At 33.7% G+C, this 25266-nt stretch overlaps 3 protein-coding genes across 9 annotated transcripts; 2 read left to right on the top strand and 1 right to left on the bottom strand.

Moving 5' to 3' along the window:
- Positions 1-2399: 2399 nt before the first annotated feature.
- LOC109172755 (probable rhamnogalacturonate lyase B) lies at positions 2400-7139 on the top strand. Of its 4 annotated transcripts, none has more exons than XM_019322002.1 (16): positions 2400-2707; positions 3245-3362; positions 3450-3498; positions 3640-3761; positions 3841-3891; positions 4000-4116; positions 4245-4364; positions 4459-4594; positions 4704-4874; positions 4991-5149; positions 5240-5346; positions 5452-5542; positions 5645-5786; positions 5882-6041; positions 6212-6449; positions 6686-7139. In XM_019322002.1, exons 1-16 carry the CDS (start codon positions 2701-2703, stop codon positions 7013-7015), a joined length of 2118 nt encoding a protein of 705 aa, XP_019177547.1. In that variant the 5' UTR covers positions 2400-2700; the 3' UTR covers positions 7016-7139. The 4 variants fall into 4 exon arrangements, with proteins under 4 accessions (XP_019177547.1, XP_019177546.1, XP_019177550.1 ...); XM_019322001.1 differs by having other exon boundaries at positions 2403-2707; positions 6206-6449; positions 6686-7137; XM_019322005.1 differs by having other exon boundaries at positions 2404-2707; positions 3205-3362; positions 6206-6449; positions 6686-7137.
- Positions 7140-7245: 106 nt separating this feature from the next.
- On the bottom strand, positions 7246-13002 carry LOC109172756 (rhamnogalacturonate lyase-like). 3 transcript variants are annotated; one of them, XM_019322007.1, is made up of 17 exons: positions 12905-13002; positions 12706-12809; positions 10733-10775; positions 10479-10600; positions 10281-10334; positions 10049-10165; positions 9827-9946; positions 9590-9725; positions 9303-9473; positions 9030-9182; positions 8838-8944; positions 8637-8727; positions 8364-8505; positions 8126-8282; positions 7926-8042; positions 7715-7841; positions 7246-7560 (listed from the first exon to the last, which is right to left on the bottom strand). In XM_019322007.1, exons 2-17 carry the CDS (start codon positions 12807-12809, stop codon positions 7324-7326), a joined length of 1998 nt encoding a protein of 665 aa, XP_019177552.1. In that variant the 5' UTR covers positions 12905-13002; the 3' UTR covers positions 7246-7323. The 3 variants fall into 3 exon arrangements, with proteins under 3 accessions (XP_019177552.1, XP_019177553.1, XP_019177551.1); XM_019322006.1 differs by having other exon boundaries at positions 7247-7560; positions 12706-12810; positions 12900-12959; XM_019322008.1 differs by lacking the exon at positions 12905-13002 and having other exon boundaries at positions 12706-12826.
- Positions 13003-20775: 7773 nt separating this feature from the next.
- On the top strand, positions 20776-24900 carry LOC109172513 (probable rhamnogalacturonate lyase B). 2 transcript variants are annotated; one of them, XM_019321670.1, is made up of 16 exons: positions 20776-21151; positions 21329-21368; positions 21489-21613; positions 21755-21808; positions 21899-22015; positions 22221-22340; positions 22436-22571; positions 22677-22829; positions 22916-23068; positions 23159-23265; positions 23365-23455; positions 23664-23805; positions 23872-24028; positions 24113-24226; positions 24300-24423; positions 24537-24900. In XM_019321670.1, the coding sequence occupies exons 1-16, from the start codon at positions 20925-20927 to the stop codon at positions 24777-24779; spliced, it is 2103 nt and encodes a 700-aa protein (XP_019177215.1). In that variant the 5' UTR covers positions 20776-20924; the 3' UTR covers positions 24780-24900. The 2 variants fall into 2 exon arrangements, with proteins under 2 accessions (XP_019177215.1, XP_019177214.1); XM_019321669.1 differs by having other exon boundaries at positions 22659-22829.
- The last annotated feature ends 366 nt before the right edge of the window (positions 24901-25266 follow it).

The following is a 25266-nucleotide window of genomic DNA, read 5'->3' as shown; positions in this document are numbered from 1 at the left end:
ATGCTCCTCTCCCTTCTCCGTTTTGCACCTCATCATTGCCTCATTATCTCCACAATTATTCTCTTCCATGCTTGTTTATGCCTTTGCCCAATCTTTTCTTCCTACAATAAAAAACACACCAAATTAAGCATTGTTGCACCATGCTTTCTCGGACAATTAGTAGTAGTAATAGGAAGAAGCAAAGCTAATAATAGTAATAGTAATAATAATAGTAATAATAATATTATTAATAGTAATAATAATAGTAACAATAGTAATAATAATAATAAACACATGTATTTGGCAAGCAAAATAAGGATAAATATGTTTATTCATTATCTTTTTTCTTTCCATTCGGCATGTATGGAATAGAAATTCTTGAAGAGAGGGGTTGTTATTAGAATTCTATGAAGTGAGGGAATTGTAATTCCGTCCAAACAAATAAGGAAATTTTAGAAGTTAAAAAGTTATTAGGAAATGAATTGAAATTTTAATGTACCAAATAACATGTAAAGGATTTCAGAAAGGAAGAGCCTTCACATGTTAAAAAAAAAAATAAAGAAAAAAAATGTGCTACACATTAGCTTATCGATGCTAGCTCACCATAACCTACCAAAAGTGGGGATAGCATAAAACTTTGATGGGGTGTTTAATTGGTTCACGGAATAGGCTTGCAATGACTTAACATTACCAATAATAGGCTTATTACTTTGTTTGGTAACAACTTGTATTCCCAGAAACATTGTTCCCGGAATGACATGTATATTCCCCTTGCAAGGGGAATAGAGATTCCTAAGGGGACCCTCCTGGTATTAGGCTATTCCTGAGTTCTCAAGAATAGTCTAAAGTTTTTATTTCCTATTTTACCACCCAATCAAATTTATTTCACATTTCACCACTGCCGCCGCCACCACCACCAGTACCACCATCGCCACCACCACCACCGCCACCAACGCTACCATCACCACCATCACATATTTTTATAAGGGTATTTATGTCTTTTAAAACATATTTCATTTCTATTCTTTAAATCAACCAAACATTGTAATATAATTCCTAAAGTCTATTCATTCCGCGAACCAAACAATATAATGCAATTCCTTGCCTATTCCATTCCTTATAGAATAACATTCATATTACCTCAAAATCCATTCCGTGAACCAAACGTGCTGTGAAAGTATTCAATTGAAGGGACAACTCTAATGAAATTGGTCAAATAGTTAGATTAATAATCACAAAATTCTAAGTTTGACTTTTCATGGAGTTGTCTATTAACATTCTTAATTAGTTTGAACTGATCGATTATAAGTTGAACAATCTAAATTGGTTTACCTTATTATGGTTCTTTATCGCCTATAGGTTATAGTCACAAAGTGAGTTTCGTCTATAGTGCACTTCTAGACAGTAATTGTTGATTTTCTTGCAAACGAAAGTAAATTAACCTATTTGACCCTTATCTTATCTTTTTTTTTTTTTTTAATAAAATAAAATTCATTTTGGTTGATTATATTACATTATATTGTTCGGTTAATATTACTATTCTCTTTTAATTTTTTTTTTTTTTTTTTTTTTTATCATCATCCATCATTCACCTCAGAAGTCGCATCACATCCAACACAACATGTGTGTATTAGTTAAAATGCATGAATTTTTTCCCCATGATTAGTTCCTTATATAGTTCCAAAAAGTGTAAAATACATGTTCACGTTATCCCTAAAGTTTCCCCCATTATAGTCCACTTTTAGTGGTGTGAGTGTGATGAAAAGATTTTTAAGTATATTGAAGATACAGATGAATAATTTTGAAATTTAAGGGTACGTATTTTAAAATTAGAAATATGATAAATAATATAATAATATAAAAAAATAATTTTGTTTTTTGAATGCTGCTGGCTCTATTACATTGTAATATCTGTTCATACCTATTGAAACACAAAGAACTGAGGCTCGAACTCTGGGTACCATTAGACCACATAGTCTCCAATGATTTTGTTATTTCATATAAAAGATGTAATTTTAAGGAATTAATTAATTCCAGCGGAGGTTCCTTAATTTGTCTGGCAATTTCAAATTTAGTACTAAACTATTGTTTTTGCTATTTAATACTCTAAACTATCATATTTTAGACACTTTTGGTTCTTCCTATAAATATTTAAGAAAAATTTTATTTTAAGTAAGGGTATTTAGTTTCCTTAATAGTATTTTTATTTTTTATTTTTTATCATGAATCGTAATCGTAATACATTAAAAAAATGAATCTTCAATGAACATTTATCATGAATTCAGTTTACTATATAGACGATATTGCACAGTATAATTTGACCCATACCCTCCCGCGTACCTCCGCCCATCGCTGCGTAGATGATGAAGACTTGTATATGTACGCAGTTTCGAAGAAAACCACAAAGCGCGAATCCAAATGGAAAGATGTGTAAATAATTGAACTTTATTCCTTTCTCAGAACTGCGAAGAAAAAAGGTTGCTTTGTTTTTGTTAATAATTCTTTTTCCTTTTTCTGGGTGGTGCTGGGAATTTACTTTCCGTAATCCCAACCATCGAAGCTTAAAGTACAAGAAAGGAAGCCTTTCTTCAACCCACTTCCCCCCCTCCCCTCTGTTGTTCAAATGCCAAACCGCATCTCTTCTTCAACCCTTTCTTGATGCCACTTTCCCATGATGTTCTGCATTTGATGTTCTCATCTTCTTCAGCAACTTAACCTTCCATGCCGGGTATGATTCTTTTATGTTTCTTCATATTCAAAAAGTCTAACTTGGTAGATTCTTGGAACAAAACAATGGTGTTTTTTTTAGGCTTAATATTGTTGTTAGGCCCTACATAAACAGACCAATTAAGTGAAAGATTTCTGTTCCCAACTCAAGTTAGTTACAGTACCCCAATAAATTTCCATGGCTTTATTGTCAAAAAGAGAATCTATTAATGGGAAGTGATTATGATGATAATGACATTATGACACCCAAGACCCAACCGACAAATCAAATTCCCCTGTCAGCACCATCACTAAAATACAACACCAACGAACATGGCGGAGTCATTAATCAATCTGTCCTGGAAAAATAATTGAATCTATCTGCTCTAATTTCCCAACGAAAATAAAGGGTATTGATGATTTATATTCTCCATCTATCTCTGTTAACTTTGAGGGATAATGTCGGTGAACCGGTGAGTAGTTTAATCTGTATTTCGCTTCATCTTTAATTTGTTTCAGTTTTGTACAAGATAAATTGATGAACAGTTGAAGATTGCAGAAAATATGGGGTGTGGATTGCTACGGCGGAGGTTTCTTGATTGGTGGCATCTGGAAATGATAATTGCGCTGCTGTTCTTGTCCCCGGCGGCGGAGTGTCGGCATCATCATCAGCAGAGGTTAGTGAAAATCTATGATGTTTTACAAAATGTTCCAAGAAATCAGCTTTCTGCGAATCTGCAATGTCCTTTGCTCTGACACAACAGGAGATCGCTAAAGGGAGCTGGGGTCCAACTCGACATACAGGATCACCAAGTAAATAATTGTCCCAACTCTTTCGTGTTTTACTTTAATTTTTCAGTTTTCAAACATAAAAAAAAAATTACAAATAAACACATTTTGTGTATTCCTAGGATGTCAGTGATGTAATGATTGATGTCATTTGCTCTTTTTCAGGCAGTGATGAATAATGGCATTCTCAGTGTTTCACTCTCAGTTCCAGATGGTCTTGTTACAGGGATATCGTACCAAGGAATCAAAAATTTACTGGAAACAAAAAACCCTGAAAACGATAGAGGGTAAAGAAAGTTTGACTGTAGATATTACTTTACCTATATATATATCTTAATAATTGCCAATGATAAGTTCTGCCTGCAGGTATTGGGATGCAATTTGGCACGGCCCAGGAATCGATGGAGAATTGGACAAGTATACATCTTATTTAATGAATTTGTTATAATTGTATTTATAATTATAATTACTTTTGGCATCATGATTTTATAAAGCTAGAGAGATTGAATAATGAATGTGTTGCAGATTGCAAGGTACGAGTTTCGAGATCATAACAAATGATGAAAGTGAAGTAGAGATTTCATTTACAAGAACATGGGATGCCTCTCAGAATAATGTAGCTCCAGTACATATTGACAAAAGGTATACTTTAAAGGTCTAATTTATGAATAATTAATGAATATGAATGATTGGGACACTTGAGAATTTTTTCTTCTTTTCTGCATTCTAGCATTGTATCATTGCTGTTGTTGTTGTTGTTGACTTTATAGATTTATAATGCTGCGTGATACGCCTGGGTTCTACACGTATGCTATATTTCAACGTTTAGAAGGATTTCCAGGGGTGCGTATGGAAGAAAGCAGGGTTGTATTCAAACCTAGACAAGACTTGTAAGATTTCAAAAACCTTGCACACTTCCTGTTTGTGGTAATGCCTGAATGAAATTATCCTTGAAAAAGAGTTTTATTCTTCTATGAATCTCAGGTTTCATTACATGGCTGTCTCGGATGATAGACAGAGGTTCATGCCAATGCCTGAGGACCGTCTTAGTGGCCAGGTACTTGATTACCCCGAAGCAGTTCTCTTGACACGCCCAAGCAATCGAGCTCTCAGAGGAGAGGTTCGTCCGACCCTTAAATTCATGAAAATCGCTCTTTTGTTAATAACTCTGCTAGTTATCTTTATATTTAACAATTTGATCGAAGAACTGAAGAATCATGTGCTTGCAGGTGGATGATAAGTACTTCTACTCTAGTGAGAACAAAGACAATAAGGTTCATGGGTGGGTATGCACTGATCCCCCTGTAGGAATTTGGATGATCACTCCGAGCAGTGAGTTTCGTATCGGTGGACCTTTCAAACAAGAGCTAACATCCCATGTTGGTCCTACGATGCTTTCTGTAAGTACATACTATATAGTATATACGTTTCTCTTACCACAATGATAAGATAACGTAGACATTGCTATTGAATTTGCGTAATCCTTTTTCCACGCTTGTATTTAACTGAACTGCAGACATTTGTTAGTAGGCATTATGCCGGGGAGGATCTAGATGTCAAATTCCAAGATGGAGAACCGTGGACAAAGGTTCTAGGTCCCGTGTTTGTGTATCTCAACACCGATACTGCTGCTGAGAACGATCCTTCTGTGCTCTGGAATGACGCAAAGAACAAGGTACTCGATTGTTCTTTCTATGATTCATTTCGTACAACTGAATTGTTTTCTTAGGAATTACTACTTGATTCATCTGTCTGCAACGTACAGATGAATCAAGAAGTTGCAAGCTGGCCGTATGATTTTGTGCATTCGATAGACTACATGAAATCAGATCAAAGAGGAATTGTTAGGGGTAGATTATTTGTTCGTGACTGGTAATTTTCTTTCTCTAGATTGATTACATTATTTGTCCCGGTAATTGAACCAACATGAAGAGAGAAAAAAAAAAAAAAGACATTGCTCTCATGGTGTCTCTTTAGGTTCGTTGATGAACGATCTGTTCCAGCATCATATGCCTATGTGGGGTTGGCGATGCCAGGTGCTCCTGGATCATGGCAAAGAGAAAACAAGGTAGGATTTTGATGTTTTACAGAGACGATTAAATATTATGTAAGGACAATATATGTTATAGTAATTAATTTGCTTCTCACTTTTACTTCTTTCTTTTTACAGGGGTATCAATTCTGGACCCAAGCAGATAATGATGGGAACTTCTTTATCAAAGGAGTAAGAGCAGGCACTTATAATCTGTATGCGACAGTCCCGGGAAGGATTGGAGACTACAAATATGTAACAGACATCAGTGTTATACCAGGTCCTTAGTTTTACCACGATTTCAGTTTAATTTCTTAATTTTCTTTGGTATGTAAAAGCAATTCTCTAAGTTACTTTTTTGTTCACTTGATTCAGGTTCCGATGTAGAACTGGGGGATTTAGTCTATAAGCCTCCAAGAAACGGAGCTACTCTTTGGGAAATAGGTGTGGCAGACCGTACGGCTGCTGAATTTTATGTCCCAACTCCTAGCCCCATGTTCAGAGTTCATGATTTTGAAGATGAAGGGCCAAATAAGTGAGCTCAAACTTCATTAAAATTCTTCTTGCATATAAGAATTATAGGGCATTCATTAATCCTATTGAAATTGTTATACCATCAAATTGTCAGTTCCCTAAGACTAATCACCTCTATTTAATCAGCACCATATATAGCGTTTCACTCGTAACTTTTACTTGAAGGTTTAGAGAATATGGCCTGTGGAAACGCTATACAGATCTATATCCTCTCGGAGATCTTGTCTACACTGTTGGAACAAGTGATTACGCTAGAGACTGGTTTTATGCTCATGTTACCAGGAGCTTTGAAAATGGTACATATGGAGCAACCACTTGGAGTATTGTGTTTGACCTTGAAAGCGTGAATAGAGCTTCATATTACACACTCCAATTGGCACTGGCATCAGCTCAAGAAGCAGAGCTACAAGTAAGAGACTCACATCACCCTTTTCTGTTACCATTTCTTACATATTTTTACTATCCTGTTGGGCAGAGGCCGATGAAGGGCCAAGTCCAGCACTAGATGGCTAGGGAGATTGTTGGGCAGAGGCCTGAATCTGCCTCTCGATAAGACTAGCTCATTGAAACTAGCTATTACTATGTCTGTGTATATTACATGCGCGATCTTATCTTATCTTAATGTCGTTTTCAACTACCCGAAAGGTGCGTTTCAATGACGGAGAAGCGCAACCCCCGCATTTTACAACGGGGATCATAGGCAGCGACAACGCCATAGCGAGACACGGGATTCATGGGTTGTATTGGCTGTTCAGTGTTAGAATAGCAGGAACATGGCTAGTTCAAGGAAGGAACATAATCTTTCTTACACAGGCAGGAGCCACCAGCCCTTGGAGAGGTGTCATGTATGACTATATTAGGTTAGAAGGCCCTGATCAGTATAGGGATCCTTCTGATGCTGCATTTAAATGCACTTCTCTCCCCTCTCTTTTTTCTCTCTCCATTTCTTTGTTTCTTCTTTTATTTTCTTGGTGAAAAAATTTCACCCTTTTTTGGCATTATACTTACTTAATTCTTGTAAAGAAAGAGAAAATGATAAGTATATTCTAAATGGAATATGGCGATATGCCCAAATTTTATTAGAGGAATAAAAATTATGGTCCACTTCATTTGTATAGAATAAATTACAATTTATGTACAACTGAGAAATGCGAAAGTAATAATAGCCTTTGGAAACTACATACAAAACAATATATTTTCTACATTCCTGACCAAACCAAAAAATAGAATACAAAAAATGTATAATAACAAGCACTGTGTTATGTGTATATACATTTTCCAAGTCAATTATTTGGGCCTTCTAAACGGATGTAGTCATACATAACCCCAATGAAGGGATTTCCACCTTTTGGCTGCCTTAAATATATTGTGTTTTCTCCTTTCAGGAATTGGAATCCTGGAATATCAAAGCTGTGCTCTGAATATAGCCCATGAATTCCATGCCTTGCTATTGCATTGTCCCTTCCAAGTCCATTTATTGTGAACCTTGGTTGTATAGTTTTTTCACTATTTATCCAAACCTGGAAGAACACACGACAACGTTACATAATTATAAAATTATTGAAAAGGCCGATCAATATAGTTCTGAATGTCTCATATCTTGTATGGAGTTTTTATAAGTGGTTATCGTATAGTAAAAAATTAAAAAGAAAATAAAAGAGGAATATAATGTACTTGAATGGTGGCATAGTTGGAAGAAGCCAACGCTATTCGCAATGTATATGTTCCTGTTCGGTTAACGTTTTCAAGTGGAAATGAAATTCTCCATGTTGTTGGTACGTATGTTTTCTTCCCAACTCTCCTACAATGTGAAGGCAAAACATTTCATAACAGTAGAAAAAAAAATTGCACTTAAAAAAATGGGATAGATTTAGCCAGATGTTACCTGTTCACATGAGCAAAAAACCAATCTTTTGTATAATCACTTTTGCCAACTTTGTAAACTAAATCTTTATCGGGATATAAATCTGTGTAACGATCCCATAGGCCGTATTGTCTAAAGCTGAATAACGATTCATATATTAAGTCTCAATTCTCAGTGTACTGAAGAATAAAATTAAAATATTGTCAGAGACAAAATCTTACTTTTGTGTTTGATTGTTGAATGCATAGTTCATTAGATCAGGGGCGGGCTTAGGGATGAAGAACTCCGCGGCCTTCCTATCAGGAATGCCGATTTCCCATATTGTTGGACCGTTTCTCGGTGGATTATAAACAAGACCACCAACATTAATATTATCTCCTGCGTCCAAAAATTCCAATCATTATAATCAATTCTTGAATAAAAACAACGAGAAGTTCGAGAAAAATAAGGTAGGTGTACCTGGTTTGATGTTAAGGTTAACGTTGTATTTATAATCTCCAAGAATTCCAGGGATCCATGCGTATAAGCTGTAGTTTCCAGGCCTAATAGCATTGATCTCGAAGTTCCCATCGTTGTCTGTCTGAGTCCAAAATTGATAGCCCTGGAAACAATAATAGTGCCAACTTAATTTCAATTTTTTTGGTTGTCGAAAATAAAAGTAATTAATTAATAATGTTTGATCTGATACTAAAACTGAAAATGTTAGATTCATGTTTTCAGAAAAAAATGAACCTTGACATCATGTTGCCATGATCCAGCTTCTCCAGGTGGGGCTAGCCCAATGTGTGCAGATTTTGCTGGCGTAACCTCTTTATTCATGTACCTAAATCAGGGCAATAAATCCATAAACTTTTCAATAATCCACATAGTAAATTTTTTTTAACTAATTATAAATAAGAAAATATTGATTGAAGATTTAATAGATCATCTCACCTCTCACGGACAATTAATTGACCAGTAATCGTACCACGTAGATTTCTAGTAACGTAGTCTTTCGACTTAGGAAAATTATAAGGCCAGTTTTTAGTTTCGGCTAACATCTATAAAAAATTAAAACAATTTCTTATAAGTAATTATAATAATAAGTACCAATTTTGTTATTAAACTGAAAAATAATTCTTTTACTTGTTGTTTAGCATCTTCCCAAAGGACTCGAGGGTTGTCACTTGAATCTCTGTTGAGATAGAGAAAAACAGGGCCAAAAACCTTTTTCCAAGCCTCACCATTTCTCAACCTCAGCCCAAAATCATCCCCAGCATAATGAGCACTGAAAAATGTCTGAAATAGTATGTTTGTATGAAAAGTCATTGGATAGCGAATTTTAACTTTGTGATCAATTTTGTTTTTTTAAATAACGCAAATTATATCAAGCTAGGACTCGAGCAATTAGGTACATACCGATAAGGAAGTCGGACCAACATGTGAAGTGAGGTCTTGCTTTATAGGTCCACCAGAACGGAACTCATCACTTCCGGTGATTACCCAAAACCCCACGTGTGGTTTAAAGCAAACCCATCCATGTACATCCATATCTTTACTTTCTAAAGAGTATTGGTATTTGTCGTCTACCTAAACGAATATTATACAACATAATTAATTATAAAGTTTTTTTAAAAAAAACATTAACCATAAGGAGTAAGGACTATATATTTTACTTGAATATATGGCAAAGTAAAATTTGTTACCTGGCCTTTGAGCTTAGGATTTGTAGGGTCAGTTAACAACACAGCTTCTTTGTACTCAAGAGTCTGACCTGATGATCGATCATTAGCACTGGGCATCACTCTTTGGATGTCATCAGATATAGCCATATAGTGGAACCTAACATGAATTCAAGTTCCACCAAAAGAAAAACTCGAAAATTATTATTACAATTAAATGATGACTGTTTCATTTTATAATATTATATGTTCAATACTTACATATTCTGACTTAGCTTGATTGCAAGCCTGGTTTCGTCAATGTTGACGTCAAGCCATCCTTGTGGGTGATCGTATATTGCGTATGAGTAGAAACCAGAACGTCCCGGCAACATTACATACCTATATATATGTAACAAAATTCATATATCTTGTATTATATCTTACAAGTATAGGTAATAAAATTTAATAAAGAATAGTGCATCAAAGTTGAATATAATCTACCTTTTGTCAAAGTTCATGGGAACACTAGTGTCATCATCGGGGTTGAATGTTATTGTGAAGGAAACCTCGATTTGGCTTTCATCTTGCGCAATTACTGTGAAATTTGTGGCTGGAAGCCTGAATAATTAACAATATTTAAAATGGATATATGACCAAATAATATTTAAGAATGTGACATATATATAAGACCATACATTAAAACGGTAATAGGGGTTTAGGTTGAATATCTCACATATTAAACAGACTACTAGGCATGTCTGGCTTGCTCCATACGATGTCCCAATACCTATGCATCATCATTAAAGAGAACCACAAATTTTAACAAAAGTTTAAAAATATGTTTTATAATAATTTATATATTTTGTGTTCGAGCGGCTTAACTGTAAACAAATATTATATTTTAACAGTTTGATATATTATTACTTATTACCCCCTATTTGTTTCTCTAAAACCGCTTTCCAGTACATTATCAATTCCGTTGTATTGAATTCCCGCAATTGCACCGGTTGGATTGCTTAAGGTGACTTTGATTAGGCCATTGTCCATCACCACCTGGAAAATTAAATAAACCATACATATAATCAATATACAATAAATAAGAAAATAATCTACATATAATAAGAATAAAGTTTGATAATACACAATGGCTATGTATAATTTAAAAAAATATTGTAAGAGATTTACATGCTTTTTCGTAATTTTCAGTGTCAATGGCGAAGATGTTGACCTGCAAATTCAAAGGAGATAAATTTATATGTTAAAATTAATCTTTACTGTATTTGTAATGGGACAAGTTTAGTTACATGCAGCTTAATGCAGGCTGCTTATTGGCACGATCATTCCTTTCCTAAAATATTAAATTCCTAACTCTAAGGGCCCTACACTCCGGTTCAACAAAATATTTATGAAGATATAAATTACAGTGGCTCAATGACTCAGTCAATCGTTATGTCATGGACCGTGTTCACCATCCCGGTCCCAAACGGTAACGGTGCACGTAAGTCGCACCGATATCTTTCACCAATCTTTTTTTTTTTTTTTTTTAATTAACAACGCGACTTTTCTTCTTCATTTTCACATTTCGCGGTTTCACTTCCTCTTCGCGCAAGCTTCTTCAACACTCATAAATTATGAATGTGCAGGCATGGATTTATGAATGTACAGTTATGAATTTTCTTTTATGAGATTATAAATTTTCTTTTATGAGATTATGAATTTTCTGTTATGAGATCATGAATTTACAGAAAATTCATAATTACATAACTGTAAATTCATAATCTCATAACAATTCATAATTTAATAAATGTAAATTCATAATCTGAACATAAAATGCAAAACACCGTTAATAACATATTAACTAAATTCTTTTCTTTTTTTTTTTTGGTAAAAACGACGCCGTTTTAAAACGTGTTCACAAAGCATAGTGAACACGTTTTCACAGCATAATTTGCGTGGCTCGGTAGACCGGGCCAATCAAGATCGACGACAATCATTGCTTATACCGTGGGTAAGGGTTGTCCCCAAAATTGAAGAAGACTTGGACAACAATAAACCAACGGTCACGGCAGGAGAGTCGTCCACTTGAAAATGAAAATATGTAGAGAGAATAATTAATGATTTTATTTTATTTTATTTTTTTGGAGTTGGTCAAGGAAGATTATGGATTTCTATAGTGGGGTGGCTAAGCTAGTTCCATATAATATTAATGGACAATGGTTGAGGACCTAGACCGGCAAGTTTTTGTCTTTGGGCGTTCAACTAATCTAACTCCCTCATTTATGTTTTATATATTATTTTGATTGACAAAATAGTTCTATGAGGTTGATTGGTGAATTTTTGTAAAATATTTTAATATCTATCATCATTTTAAGTAACTTTTGTCAAATTAAATTACCAAACTTTCCCTATGAATTTAAGGAATTTTAGTCAAATTTAATTCCACAGAAGTACATAGTAATAATTTTAGAACGTTCTTACTTTCTCTTACTATTAATATTAATTTTTATTGTTTGATTAGATTTGAAAGCATAAAAATTAATAAATATAAAGATCTATATAATTTTAACTCCGTTATGTATCTAACCTTGTCTCTGTGTGACTGTGTCTCTTTGATTGCTTATGGTGATCATGAATTTAAAGAAAGCCATAAGCCACCCAATGCATGCATGCTTGGAAGAGATGTACATTTATTTATATATATATTATATGTGTGTATAGTTCATAGTTGTATACTTTTGCAAAGGATTAAGTCTGATATCAAATTAAGTATATGTTCCATCTCAACTAAGAGTTTAAAGTAATAATTGGATTGTACATTTATGGTAATGTTTGGTAAAATAGTTAGCTTATCAACCAATTTTGACTTATTTGACTACTATTAATTGTTTGACTTGGTTAAAAAATCATGTTTGGTTAATTAGTTTTTTGTAACTCTAAAATATAATGTTAAAATTTAAAATGCTATTCAAAACAACTTTTTTAATTAGCTTTTTGAAAAAAGAAATTATACCAAACAACTATGGACTCAGCTAATTTACCAAACATCTTTCTACAATCAGCTAATGTTATCAATTAGTTATGCCCTCTAATTAACCAATCAAGTAACAGCCATTTACCAAACACCGCCTATATGATAAACATGATATGATGTACTATACCTTGCTGCGGCCATTATAGAACAATAATCTACTAGCACCAGAAGCTGAAAAGCTATTCCAAACCACCATAAAACTGAACGGCTTTGCCTCTCCGACATCATCATCTATACAACGTTAAACAAACACAACAGTTACTGTAATAGGAATATGCATGGGATATGAAAAACATGAAGAAGAAGAAGAAGAAGAAGAAGAATACTTTGATGAGGCTGAAGAGAAAAAAGCAAGGAGGAAGAGAAAACTGTACAGAGGGAGAAATAGTATAATAGCAACGATATGTGGTTTAGTTGAGGTTTATATATATATAGGTTCAACAATGCTGGGTTGAATTGTGCAGATACATACATTAAATAAATGAAAAGAAGATTAACAATAAATATATTCAAAACATGGATTATCCAAGACTAATTAGGTACGTAATTAGGTATATTTAGTGATGAAGTTGGAAGGGATATGATTAAGGTATAAACGCAGGCATGGCAGCTGGATAGCTGTTCTTACACGCCAGTAAAGACGCCGACTCATACTGGTCTATCTATATATATTCCTCCATTATATTTATGTACAACATGAAGAATTTTCTTGATTGCAGACTCCTTTTTTTCTTATAATTTATTGGAAAATATTGCAATGCTTTGAGAAGTCCCATTTTCTTCTGGACAAGTGTGCATCACCAATTGAATTCAACTGTTACTATCATTGTTTTAATGTGATTCTTTGTATGTATTCTAATTTGTTATTACATAGATTATATATTCTGTTCTTTTTTCTTTACTAGTCATTATCTAAACTTGTGCCAATATTAATTTGCTAGACTAAAGTCACAAGGCAGGTTTCACCCTGAATGCACCTTCGAACAATGACTGGAGTCTGGAGCTTTCTCGTAAATAAAAAATGTGTTATTAGAGAAGAAATGTACCAACGGAACATATTTTGTACATAATATAATTATGCAGTATTTATTGACAAATTAATAGTAATGTTGTATTTCCTTACAAAAAATCACTCAACAATATCTATTATCATATTTGATTATTATTGATGAGCTCAATTAACTAATGAAATTAAATAGTTTTTTAATCGCATTAAATAATGAATATTATGTTATGATTTCAGTACCGGGTAGTATTTTAAAAAAAAAAATTAATAATATCGAAGAAGTAATATATGGCTAAAAATTTTGATGTAAAAGCTAGCATGTGGTAATAATTAGGGTCAAAATATATTTTCGTTATTTATAGGCCAAAATCATATTATTTTCGTTTTGTTTTTCTTAATTACAAACAAGATTGTTTGTAATTAAGAAGAAAAAAAAAACGAAAATAATATGTACCTATGGAAAACAATTATTTATAGGGAAAAATTGGCACAAGTGTCAAATAGACTCATCTACTATTGCGAAGTGCTCAATTCCCACCACGAACTAAATTAAGTGTCAAATAGATCCATCTACCAGCTAAATTTGTTCAATTGACATTTTTTACAGGTTACTAGCAGGTTGCTTATTTAATTATTAAAAATAAATAAATAAATAGAATAAAAAATTAAATTAAAAAAAAAAAAAGAATATTAGCCACCGGCTGTCCTCGCCGGACAGCCGGTGGCTGATTTTTTTTTTATTATTTTTTTAATTTTTTTAATTCTTTTTTAATTTTTTTATTCTATTTTTTTAATAATTAGATAGGTAACCTGCTAGCAACCTGTAAAAAATATCAATCGAACAGATTTAGCTGGTAGATATACCTATTTGACACTTAATTTAGTTTGTAGTGGGAATTAAGCACTTCGTAATAGTAGATGGGTCTATTTGACACTTGTGCCGGAAAAATTTGTATGAGATCGTCTTATGGATCTTTATTCGTGAGACGAGTTGGGAAAATGAAATGTAATACTAGTAAATGTAACACTAAATCATAAATAAACTGTTTGTTACTTATAAGGGAAAACATAATACTTTTGAAGACAAATTTAATTCTTTTACATTTTGATGTAAAAATATTACCTTTTCCATCAAAAGTATTATATTTTTCCTTATAAGTAACACTCTATTCATGATTTAGTATTACATTTGCTAGTATAAATATTACCTTTTATCTTGATCTGATTCAACCCAATCCTCTCTCACGAATCCTTATCCGTGAAACGATCTCACACAAGTGTGACCCTTATTTATAATATTTTTCCTCAATAAAAATTCATTTTGACAAAGTTTTTCCGTTGATAGCGTTGTCCTATATAGATGACTATTGGAAGAGGAAAAATATCAACAACATTTACCAACAAAGAAGTCTATAGAAAAACGTATTCTAAAGGACATACAACATGGTAGACTAGGATACTAGGACCCCATATATCAAAACTAGTCATGTAATTCGAAACCTCTAATTAAATGAGAAAAACTCACGTTATCTTATCTACACCCTTACGGATTTGGTAAATAGAATGTTAATACAATAGTAATTAAGATTATAATTATATTGTTAATATATAAAAATTAAAATTATTAATAGTTGATAGAAATACTTAAAGTATCAAGAATATATTAGTTTGCCATATATTACAACTATGCTAGCTAGAAACACGTGTAGGTAGAATTTTTCATCTAAAGTAATGACATCCGTCCACACAAGGACTTAATATGCCACATTATTGACTAATTAAGAGATACTATTATAACTCTATATTAGGGTGTGTTTGTAAACCTGAAAAATGAGTTTTGGAAATTATTTTTCAAGTTTCCATTATTTGGATGTGCCTGGAAAATCAAGTCAACGGAAATTATTTTCCGTTGACTTTGGAAAATAGGCTTGTTTTGGAGGAAAATGACTTCCCCTTTTTTTGGGAAGTCATTTTCCAACTTTTACACCACAACACCACCATCACACCACCACCGCTACCACCACCAACACCATACCCCTGCAACTACTACCACCACCACACCACCGCAACCATCGTCGCCGCCACCACCACCATACCACCGCCACCACCATCACACCACCGTCGCCACCACCACCACGCCCATACCACCGCAACCACCGCCGCCACCACCACCACCACCACCATACCACCGCCACCACATCACCACCACTGCCACCACCGTCATACCACCACGTACCAGTTATTATTATTATTATTATTATTATTATTATTATTATTATTATTATATAACAAATAACACCACCACCACCATAATATTTTTGATATATTATTAGTTATTTTTTATTATATTTAAAATTATTATTATATTATTATATATTATTATACATGTTGTAATATTCTAAATAAAATAATTAAAATGTTTAATTATACAATTCTACTCATTTTCCAGAAAATGAACGAAACATACAAAAAAAGTTTTCCAGAATGCAACCAAACACTGAAAATGAAAATGTTTCCAGAAAACATTTTTCAGAAGTCATTTTCCTGCTTTCCAAACGGACCCTTAATTAGGGACAAAAAGGACACATATCTTATAACTCAAAAACTAAAATTGTAATTTTTTATAATAATAATTTAATATAGTAATACGTCAAATAGAACGAATGTTAATATTAGACTGATTTTAAATTAAATTTATCCATGAAATATTCTCACTTTCAAAAGTAAATTTATTGTCATATTACTGTATTTACAATTCACTCACTATTTTCTATATATATATATATAAAATTTCAACTCACTTTCAACAACAGCAACAATAATAAAATGCACACTTTTAGATAATGGTTGTGATTTTTTTCGTCAAAATAATAATAATAATAATAATAATAATAATTAGCAAAAAAAAAACTACAAAGATTATCAGTGTGAATATGCCATGTCATGATGTAATTGGGAGAATTGTAGGATGTTTTTAGTCTTATTGTACTTCTACTTTAATTTAATGTTTCCAGTAAGAAGATGACGACACGCCAGCTAGTTTCTAATTTGACTCTTCCTAGTCGAAGGTTGTCAACTTGTCAACCTAAGAATAATTAAGTTTCTACTAAACCATTGAGTCACGTGATTCAGTGGCGGACCCAGAAAATAATGTGAGTGGGGGCATACTTAACTCTAGATCTCACTTCTAAGAAAAAATTGCATCTTTCACAATTTTATCTGAAGAATTCGCTACGACTTTAAAATTGTCAATGAAAAAATATCAAACATCTATAATATGGTTCAAATACATTATAAATATAATACAATAATATTTATGATAGACGACAAGATAGTTAAGGACGGAGCCAAAACTATACTTGGGTAGGGTTAAATATTTAAACACTTTGAAATGCTATAAAATATATGAAACATAATTGATAATTGATTAGATAACATAGTTTGAATAGAAAAGATAGTATATTCCTAAATAATTTAATTTTAATTTTCTTGTAGTTATATCAACTTTTAATTTTTCTAAATTAATTCGAATACAATGAAGTATAATATAAACTTGCGGACTACATTAACTAAATGATTCACAAAAAATTAGACTTAAAAAATATTTAATTTATTAAAGGATTGAAAGGGTTAAAATAAATAAAAGAAATTAAAAATACTATAGGATTGGAATGGATAAAATAAAATTAAAAAAAAAAAAAGAAGAAGAAGAAAAAAACCAACAAACAAACTAAAATTACACTACTAGTGGGAATTGATCCCATGACCTATCATAAACAATCCAAGGTCTCTACCAACTAAGCTACTAAAACCTTTCGCAAATCTTATATTTATATTGTATAAAACCTTAAATTAGGGAGGGGTCAGTGGGGGCAGTGGGGGCCATTGTAGGTCCGCCATTGACGTGATTTACATCTTCTCACATGCTTTGTCGGGTGGGGGTACTTAGAATTGAGGATTCAACCTTTTGGGGAAGAATAATTAAGTTTTATTATTATTATTATTATTATTATTATTATTATTATTATTATTATTATTAGGAAAAGCTACGAGTTTATTAGTTAGTCAAAATTTGCTTTTGAAATTTGGAAATGGTTCTGGTGGTTGAGCCAAATAGCCAAATAGGCAAATACTGTTGAACGCCCACTAATTTGTACAGGATGCGTAGGTCGATTTCGGTAAGTGCATAATAATCCTACCTTAGGAAAGAATTTGGTAACTTTCCAATGAAATATAAGTAGACATCAGAAAATTAAATACTATATCTGTTGACGTTGGTAGTTGGTCAAAATTAGGAACTTTGAAGTTAATTAACACTATATTAAAAAAATTTAAATTTGTAATTTTGTATAGTCAGAAATCAGAATCAATTTAAAATTATATTTATATTTTTTTCCTCGATCAACTGAAATGTTGAAATACTACAGATCCTAAACAACTCCTTATAGTTTTACGTCATTCTATCTAATATGCGCCAATTTTATTTTATTTAATATTCTTTTTTGTAACTAAAACTCAACAGCAAATGCAAAATCTGCCTATAAAAATTAAATGCATAATAAAAGTCAATCACAGGAAAGACGAGTTTAATTTAAACATTGGAATCAAATACTTAGTTTGATCCTCTCAAAAAAAAAAAATTTACTTAGTTTGATAATTGTAATGAAGTAAAAGATTTTTTTTTTTGGTAGTAAATAAGAAAGGATTTAAAACAAAATAAGTAATTAAATAGCACATATATACGAGGGATGGAAATTAATGAAGAAGAGAAAATATGCGGTGATAATTACGTAATTTCCTGCATCATGTATATTTCGGCAGTTTCTAGTGTGTGGTATACTTTTGAGTAATATGTGGTGCCCTTGATTTGTAGTCTACTTAATATTGTACCACTCAACGAGGGTGTCAATAGACCCGTTAACGAGTTCAACAGACCTGTTGGTCCAATGGTACTACTCAACGTGTACACGAGAACTCAAATTGTATTTCTCTTTTTGGTGGTGCACCACATAGCACCAAAAAATGCACCACACTTCAGCGCCTAGTGCACTATCGAAATATACATGGTACAAAATTACTTAATTGTGATTGCGTATTTTTCATTTTGATTGATTTTCAGCCACTTGGAGGTATACCACAGAGCATCACGTAATGCACTATAGAGCACTCATAAGAGCACAATACACCGACACTTAATGCACCACCAAAACATATATATATGGTCGAGAAAATTATAAAATTACCCTCGTGTTTTTTTCTCCTCATTGATTACTGATGGGAAATATTCCTCAGGCACGTGACCGTATACCTGCTCAGCATATACCCAGTACTTCACAAGGACCCATTCCCGACCACAATCACCATTATACGGGTCCGACTCGATCCGAGTTGGGATACGAACCCATAATTCAGTATATGAGCTTTTGTACGACGAACCTTAGGCTCGGTCTCGACTTTAGAGATCTCGGGATGGTTTCTTGAGCTCAATTGTTTTATACTGGAAGACAAATAAATGCAGATAATGGTGCTCGGCCCGGTCACGTCATCCTTAGACTAGCCAGGCATCTCATAACACGTAGACGCCTCTGCACGGCCTCTAAGACCCTCGAGTGCATGAGAAACACGTGGCATGCATGCCAAGTCCTCAACATGTGCTCCCTCCTAGCCCCTATAAATAGCACATTTATTGCTAAGAAGAGGGGATTTTTGGAGGACTTTCACCTAACCTATACTTGCTTGGGAACCTCTGACCCACTATCATTACTTCCTGAACTCAAATACTAGTACTAATTCGTATAATCCAGTGTATTTACCACATCATTTTGGCGCCGTTTGTGGCGACCAATTCTAACAAGCTATCCATTATGCTTCTACCGATCTCGATCATGTATCCATACCTAGACTTCTCTAATGAAGTAGATTTTGAGGACAACAGTTAGGATCTTCGGTCACGATCATCTCGAACCCCCGAATGGACCTCAACCAAACTCCTATAGGAGGAGTAGCTCCTGTCGATGCCGTGAACATGATTAACCAGGGACTAGCTAGTATTCCTGACCGTTCAAGGCCAAGCTCTGTATCTGTTCTCACTAAATCCGACAGGAGTTCGGGTACCCTTGCCCAAGCCCCCCTGTAGGCATCGCTTCGGGCCCGGCTAGGGCTGCCATATACATTTGTTGCAGGTATACAGTTGGCATCGATTGATATGGGTAAGCCGGGGCGTAGAATCGGTAGTCTTGGAGGCCGCACAGAGGCGTCCACGTGCTACGAGATGTCTGACTAGTCTAAGGATGACATGACCGGGCCGAGCACCATTATCTACATTTGTCTTCCAATATAAAATAATTGAGCTCAGGAACCTCCGACTCACTGTTATTGCTTCCTGCCTTCCTGAACTCAAATACTAGTACCTATTCGTATAATTCGGTCTATTTACCACATCAATTACAAGTTAAGATCCTAACCTTTAATTTCTTAAGATGGAGAGTGTAAATATGTCCACATTTTTTAAGGGGAGGTGTTCTCACCTGAACCCTCCCCTACATATATAAAACCCAAGTGTGTATTTTATGCTTAATTAATATAAATCAAATTCTATATATTTTAATGGTATCAATTTTAAAATTCTCAAAAAATATATCAACATGGATAAAAACAAACAAAATATTAATTAGTGACCGAAAATAGTATAACTCCGCCCTAATAGGAATGGAAAGAGATAGTAGTATTACTAAAGCAAAATAACTGTACTAAAACGAAATTGTATTGCAAAATATTTCGTTTTTTTTTAAAAAAAAAAATGCTTTGGCCCAACATTTTTTGTTTATTTGTTTTTCTTTTTATATGACTACAGACCAAAAAAAAAAAAAAAAAAAAAAAAAAAAAAAAGTTTAAACATAAAAATTTCAGCTGGCATATAAACCTGGGTTATCATTCTCAAAAAAAAAAAAAAAAAAAAAAAAAAAAAAAAAGCAAACTGGGTTATCAAAAAGGTAACCTATTTACCCGTGAACGAGTGGACAAGCTAGAAACCACAGAATCCTACATACGGATCTGAGGACGTTAGATGCCGCAAGACCAGATCAGAGCATCGCATGCAGTCTCCGATCCTCACTACTGCAACACCCTATATAATCAAATCCTTATTAAATGATGATTCATACATTAACAAATATATAATACAACCATGCATGATATCAGAATGAAGCAAATTGCTGTTATAAAAAACATCGAATAATTACCTTTTTGGAAATAATATTTCTTACAGTTATTACATGCAATAGTAAAAATATAATTCCAGGGAAGAAATCTCGAAAAAAATATCATCATAGACGGCAAAGATGGTGTCAGTGAAGCAAAGCCGTACAGTTGCAGGGTGGTTTGGAATAGCCTTCCACCTCTTTTTTCTAGTTCATTATTCTTCTGCGTCAGCACGAGCGGCAGCACCAGGGGGAGCTGGAGCGGCAGCCCCAGGGGGAGCTGCAGCGGGACCAGGAGCAGCTGCGGCACCGGGACCAGGGGCGGCGGCAGAGGGACCAGGGGCGGCGGCAGCGGGAGGACATCTAGGGTACGTACTGTTGACTTATAAATGTATAATCAAACTATCAGACTTGTAAATTTTATTTTTATTTTTATATTGAAGTGGTATTCATATTTCTCGAGATAATTGTATTTACATTTCAAATTCAACCTTAGTTAAATATATTTTTATGTTTACAAATTAACCGCGTGATTAAACCTGCAGGGCGTGTAAGCCTGTGAAACTGACAGTCACGAAAGAAATGGTAAATCTCATGCCCACATTTCTTTAATAATGTTGCTGCACTAATTAATATGTCAAATTCTTATATTTTATTTAGGGAATATTATATTTATATTGATTATATTCTTTGATAATTTTCCAGGTGTTGATGGACAATGGTATAATCAAAGTCAACTTAAGCAATCCAGAAGGTTCTGTTGCAGGGATTCTATACCAAGGAGTTGATGATAATTTATTGGAACTTTCTAATAAAATAAAAGACAGGGGGTAAGAAAATAATTAAGCAAATATATATATATATATATATATATATATATATATATATATATATATATATATATCTTTTTTTGTAAAATTAACTTAACAGTTTTAAGATTTTCAAAAACCATTATTTTCTTCAATGCATAGATATTGGGACCTCGATTGGAATACACCGAAGGAGAAAGCCAGTACATCTTTTAAGTGAGTTGAATCATCAATTTAATTAAATGCCTAGAATTGAACCACCTTCTTATAACGGTTTAAGTTATTGTAATCATAATTATTGTGAAGGATTCTAGCAACAGATTTCAAGGTAATAATGGAAAAGGAAAGTCAAGTTGAGGTTTCCTTCAAGAAAACATACAAGAGCGGTGATAAAACTGATATTCCCATCAACATTGACAAAAGGTGATTATTGGTGTAATGATATGTATATTAAATTACATAAAAATCACTACTGAAAATTTCCGGCCACATGAAAGTTGATACCAAAAAGTGGTCGGAACAAGGCTTTTGACTTGATTTAAGATCACTTTCAGGTGGTCGGAAATTTTATAATTTTTAATAGTGAATGCACGTAAATTCATGGATTTTGTGACATGCATGCACGCAGGTTTGTTATGCTACCGGGAAGTTCTGGTTTCTACACATATGCCATATACGATCACCCGAAAGGAGGCGTAGACGTTGATCTTGATCAAACACGGGTTGTATTCAAGCTAAGTCGGAGCTTGTAAGAACTAATTAAAACTTTTAGTTTAAATTTGAAATTTAAATGCAGAATTATTGGAAATTAAAGATTTTGTTTTTAATCTTCGTTGGTACTAGGTTCACCCATCTGGCTGTAACCGATGAAATTCAAGGAGAAATGCCATCTTATAAAGAGCGAGAGGAGGGTGAGGTACTGAACTACAAAGAAGCTGTTAAACTAACCAAAACTGAGAATCCTAAGCTCAAAGGGAAGGTAACATATATAGCATATATATATACCATTCTTCAAGTAAATGTTGTGTTGGATTAAATCACTCATTTTATTAAATTATTAATTAAGGTGGACGATAAATATCAGTACGCATTAGACAGTCAAAATATGAGTGTATATGGATGGATTTCTCCTAAACCACATCTAGGGTTCTGGATAATCACGGCAAGTAATGAGTTCCGTTTGGGTGGACCATTAAAGCAAGATCTCACTTGTCATTGCGGTCCTTTTGCCTTATCGGTATGTAGATAAATTCCACCTCAGCTCTGATCTTGTTATATAATATATGCATTTCCATAAGGATATGTTTATGATTAATATTTCAGATGTTTCTTAGCCTTCATTATTCTGGGGATGACTGGGGGATTAAGTTGCGAGGTGGTGAGGCTTGGAAAATGGTTTTTGGCCCTGTTTTTATATATATCAACTCAGATAAAGGCACCGACCATAAAACCCTCTGGGAAGGAGCCAAGAAACAAGTAACATGCATTTTCTCAACAATTTTTTTTTTATTATTTTTTTTTTCCATCTTCTTAATTATTACTGCTAATTATTATACCTTTTTCCAGATGTTAGAAGAAACCAAGCTTTGGCCGTACAGTTTCCCAAAATCAGAAGACTATCCTAAAGCAGCTCAACGAGGAGCAGTTAGCGGTCGATTGCTAATCCATGACCCGTAAACCAATTATATTCCTTAATGCTAGCTAATTAATTTTTGTTTATTTAAGATATTTTTTCAATGCAATAATTTATATTTACTGCGCCCTGATTTTAGGTGCGCGGGTAAAACTGATACGCCGGCAAAGTGTGCACACGTTGGGCTAGCTAAACCTGGGGAGCCTGGATCATGGCAAAATGATAGCATGGTATGACCTTAGAAATTAATTATAACTTAGTTGGTTCATGCGTGACAGATGATTCTGTGTGTAAGGACACATAATTAGTGTGACAGTTACAGACGCCAAATGTATCGGTCATGACCATAATTTATCATCTCGACAGGTCGAGGTGTGGGGGCCACTTTTAATTTGTAGGCAAGAAATTAAGTTGGCAGTGATGTTTTTTTTTTAACAGAGCTATCAGTTCTGGACTCGAACAGACGACACTGGGAAATTCGAGATCAGTGCTGTTAGAGCTGGAGAGTACAGCTTATACGCATGGGTTCCTGGACATCTTGGAGACTTTAAACACAAGGCTGATATTACCATCAAACCAGGTGCTTTAATTTTCCCCAACATTATTATTATATTAGAACATACATTTAAAAGAATAATGCATGCAGGATGTGATATTAAGGTTGGCGATCTTGTGTTTACTCCTCTAAAAAACGGTACAACGGTGTGGGAAATTGGCATTCCGGATCGGAGTGCTGCGGAGTTCTTCATCCCTGAACCCGCCCCTGATCTAAAGAACTACCTACTAAGCGATCGCACAGAAAAGTAATTACTCTATATTTATTTAGAGAATTATATTTTTAACCCATTTTCTTGTATTAATTAATTATCCATTCGAATATATAATAGGTTTAGACAATATGGATTATGGGATCGCTATTCAGAACTCCACAAAACTGACTTAGTTTACACAGTTGGCAAAAGTGATCCTGCAAAAGATTGGTTCTTTGCTCAAGTTACCAGGTAAAATCTCGTGACATGTGTGCATTTTTTGGTCAATTATTTGAGATACATGTTACCTTGGACAACGTTGCAGGAAAAATGCCAAGGGCTCTTATGAAGCAACTATATGGACGGTTGTGTTTCCAATTGAAACAGTTGCTAAAGGCTGCTATACACTGCGAATAGCCGTGGCTTCTTCTACCCGTGCCACCCTTTTGGTATGTATTTATAGATCGATCTGTCCCACACAAAATTGATTTCGATAGAATTTTAATTTGGGTGACTAGAGAAACCTTCAGTCACGTACTAATATGACCTTGGTTTTGTGTAGATTTGGGTAAATGGTGATCCAAAAAAGGATAAAGCCAAGTTCACATCGAAATTGGGAGGGAAGGATAATGCAATAGCAAGACATGGAATTCATGGGCTATATTCAGAGGTGAGCTTTGAGATTCCAGGATCTCTTATTGTGAAAGGAGAAAACAAATTGTACTTAAGGCAGTCAAAAGCTGGATATCCCTTCTATGGAATCATGTATGACTACATCCGTTTAGAAGCGCCAAAGAAGAAATGACCACCTCAAATCTAAAATAATATGAGTTGCATGTTTACCATTTTTTTTTTTTTATGTATGCATGTGTTGTGTTTGACATCGTATTATTATATCGCTTTAAGGCTCATTGTTTTAAGGTTCATTGTATATTATTATATTTGTCTGCAAGTCTTGTATACGAAATATATAATGTTTGGGAATTGGCAATGACTTAAATAAATATATAAATAGAATTTCAACAAGTGATCTTACCATAGTTCTTTTCAATATTGTTAGTTTGATTGAAATGTAGGAGTCTTTTTTTTTTTTTTGAATGGAGTTCAACCTGGATGTCATTAGACCACAAAGTCTTGGCGAAATGTAGGAGTATGATTCTTGTAATAAACATCATTTTTAAACACTAATTCAAACTATTATAATTATACAAAATATATATATTTAAATAAATTCATATCAAAGGTGTTGGTGGTGATTTATACGAGTAGGCTCGCAGGTTACACTGGCCACT

The sequence above is a fragment of the Ipomoea nil genome, unplaced genomic scaffold (assembly GCF_001879475.1).
Source record: "Ipomoea nil cultivar Tokyo-kokei standard unplaced genomic scaffold, Asagao_1.1 scaffold0418, whole genome shotgun sequence".
Lineage (NCBI taxonomy): Eukaryota > Viridiplantae > Streptophyta > Magnoliopsida > Solanales > Convolvulaceae > Ipomoea > Ipomoea nil.
Note: the sequence above shows the minus strand (reverse complement) of the source record. Positions and strands in the feature narration are given on the sequence as shown.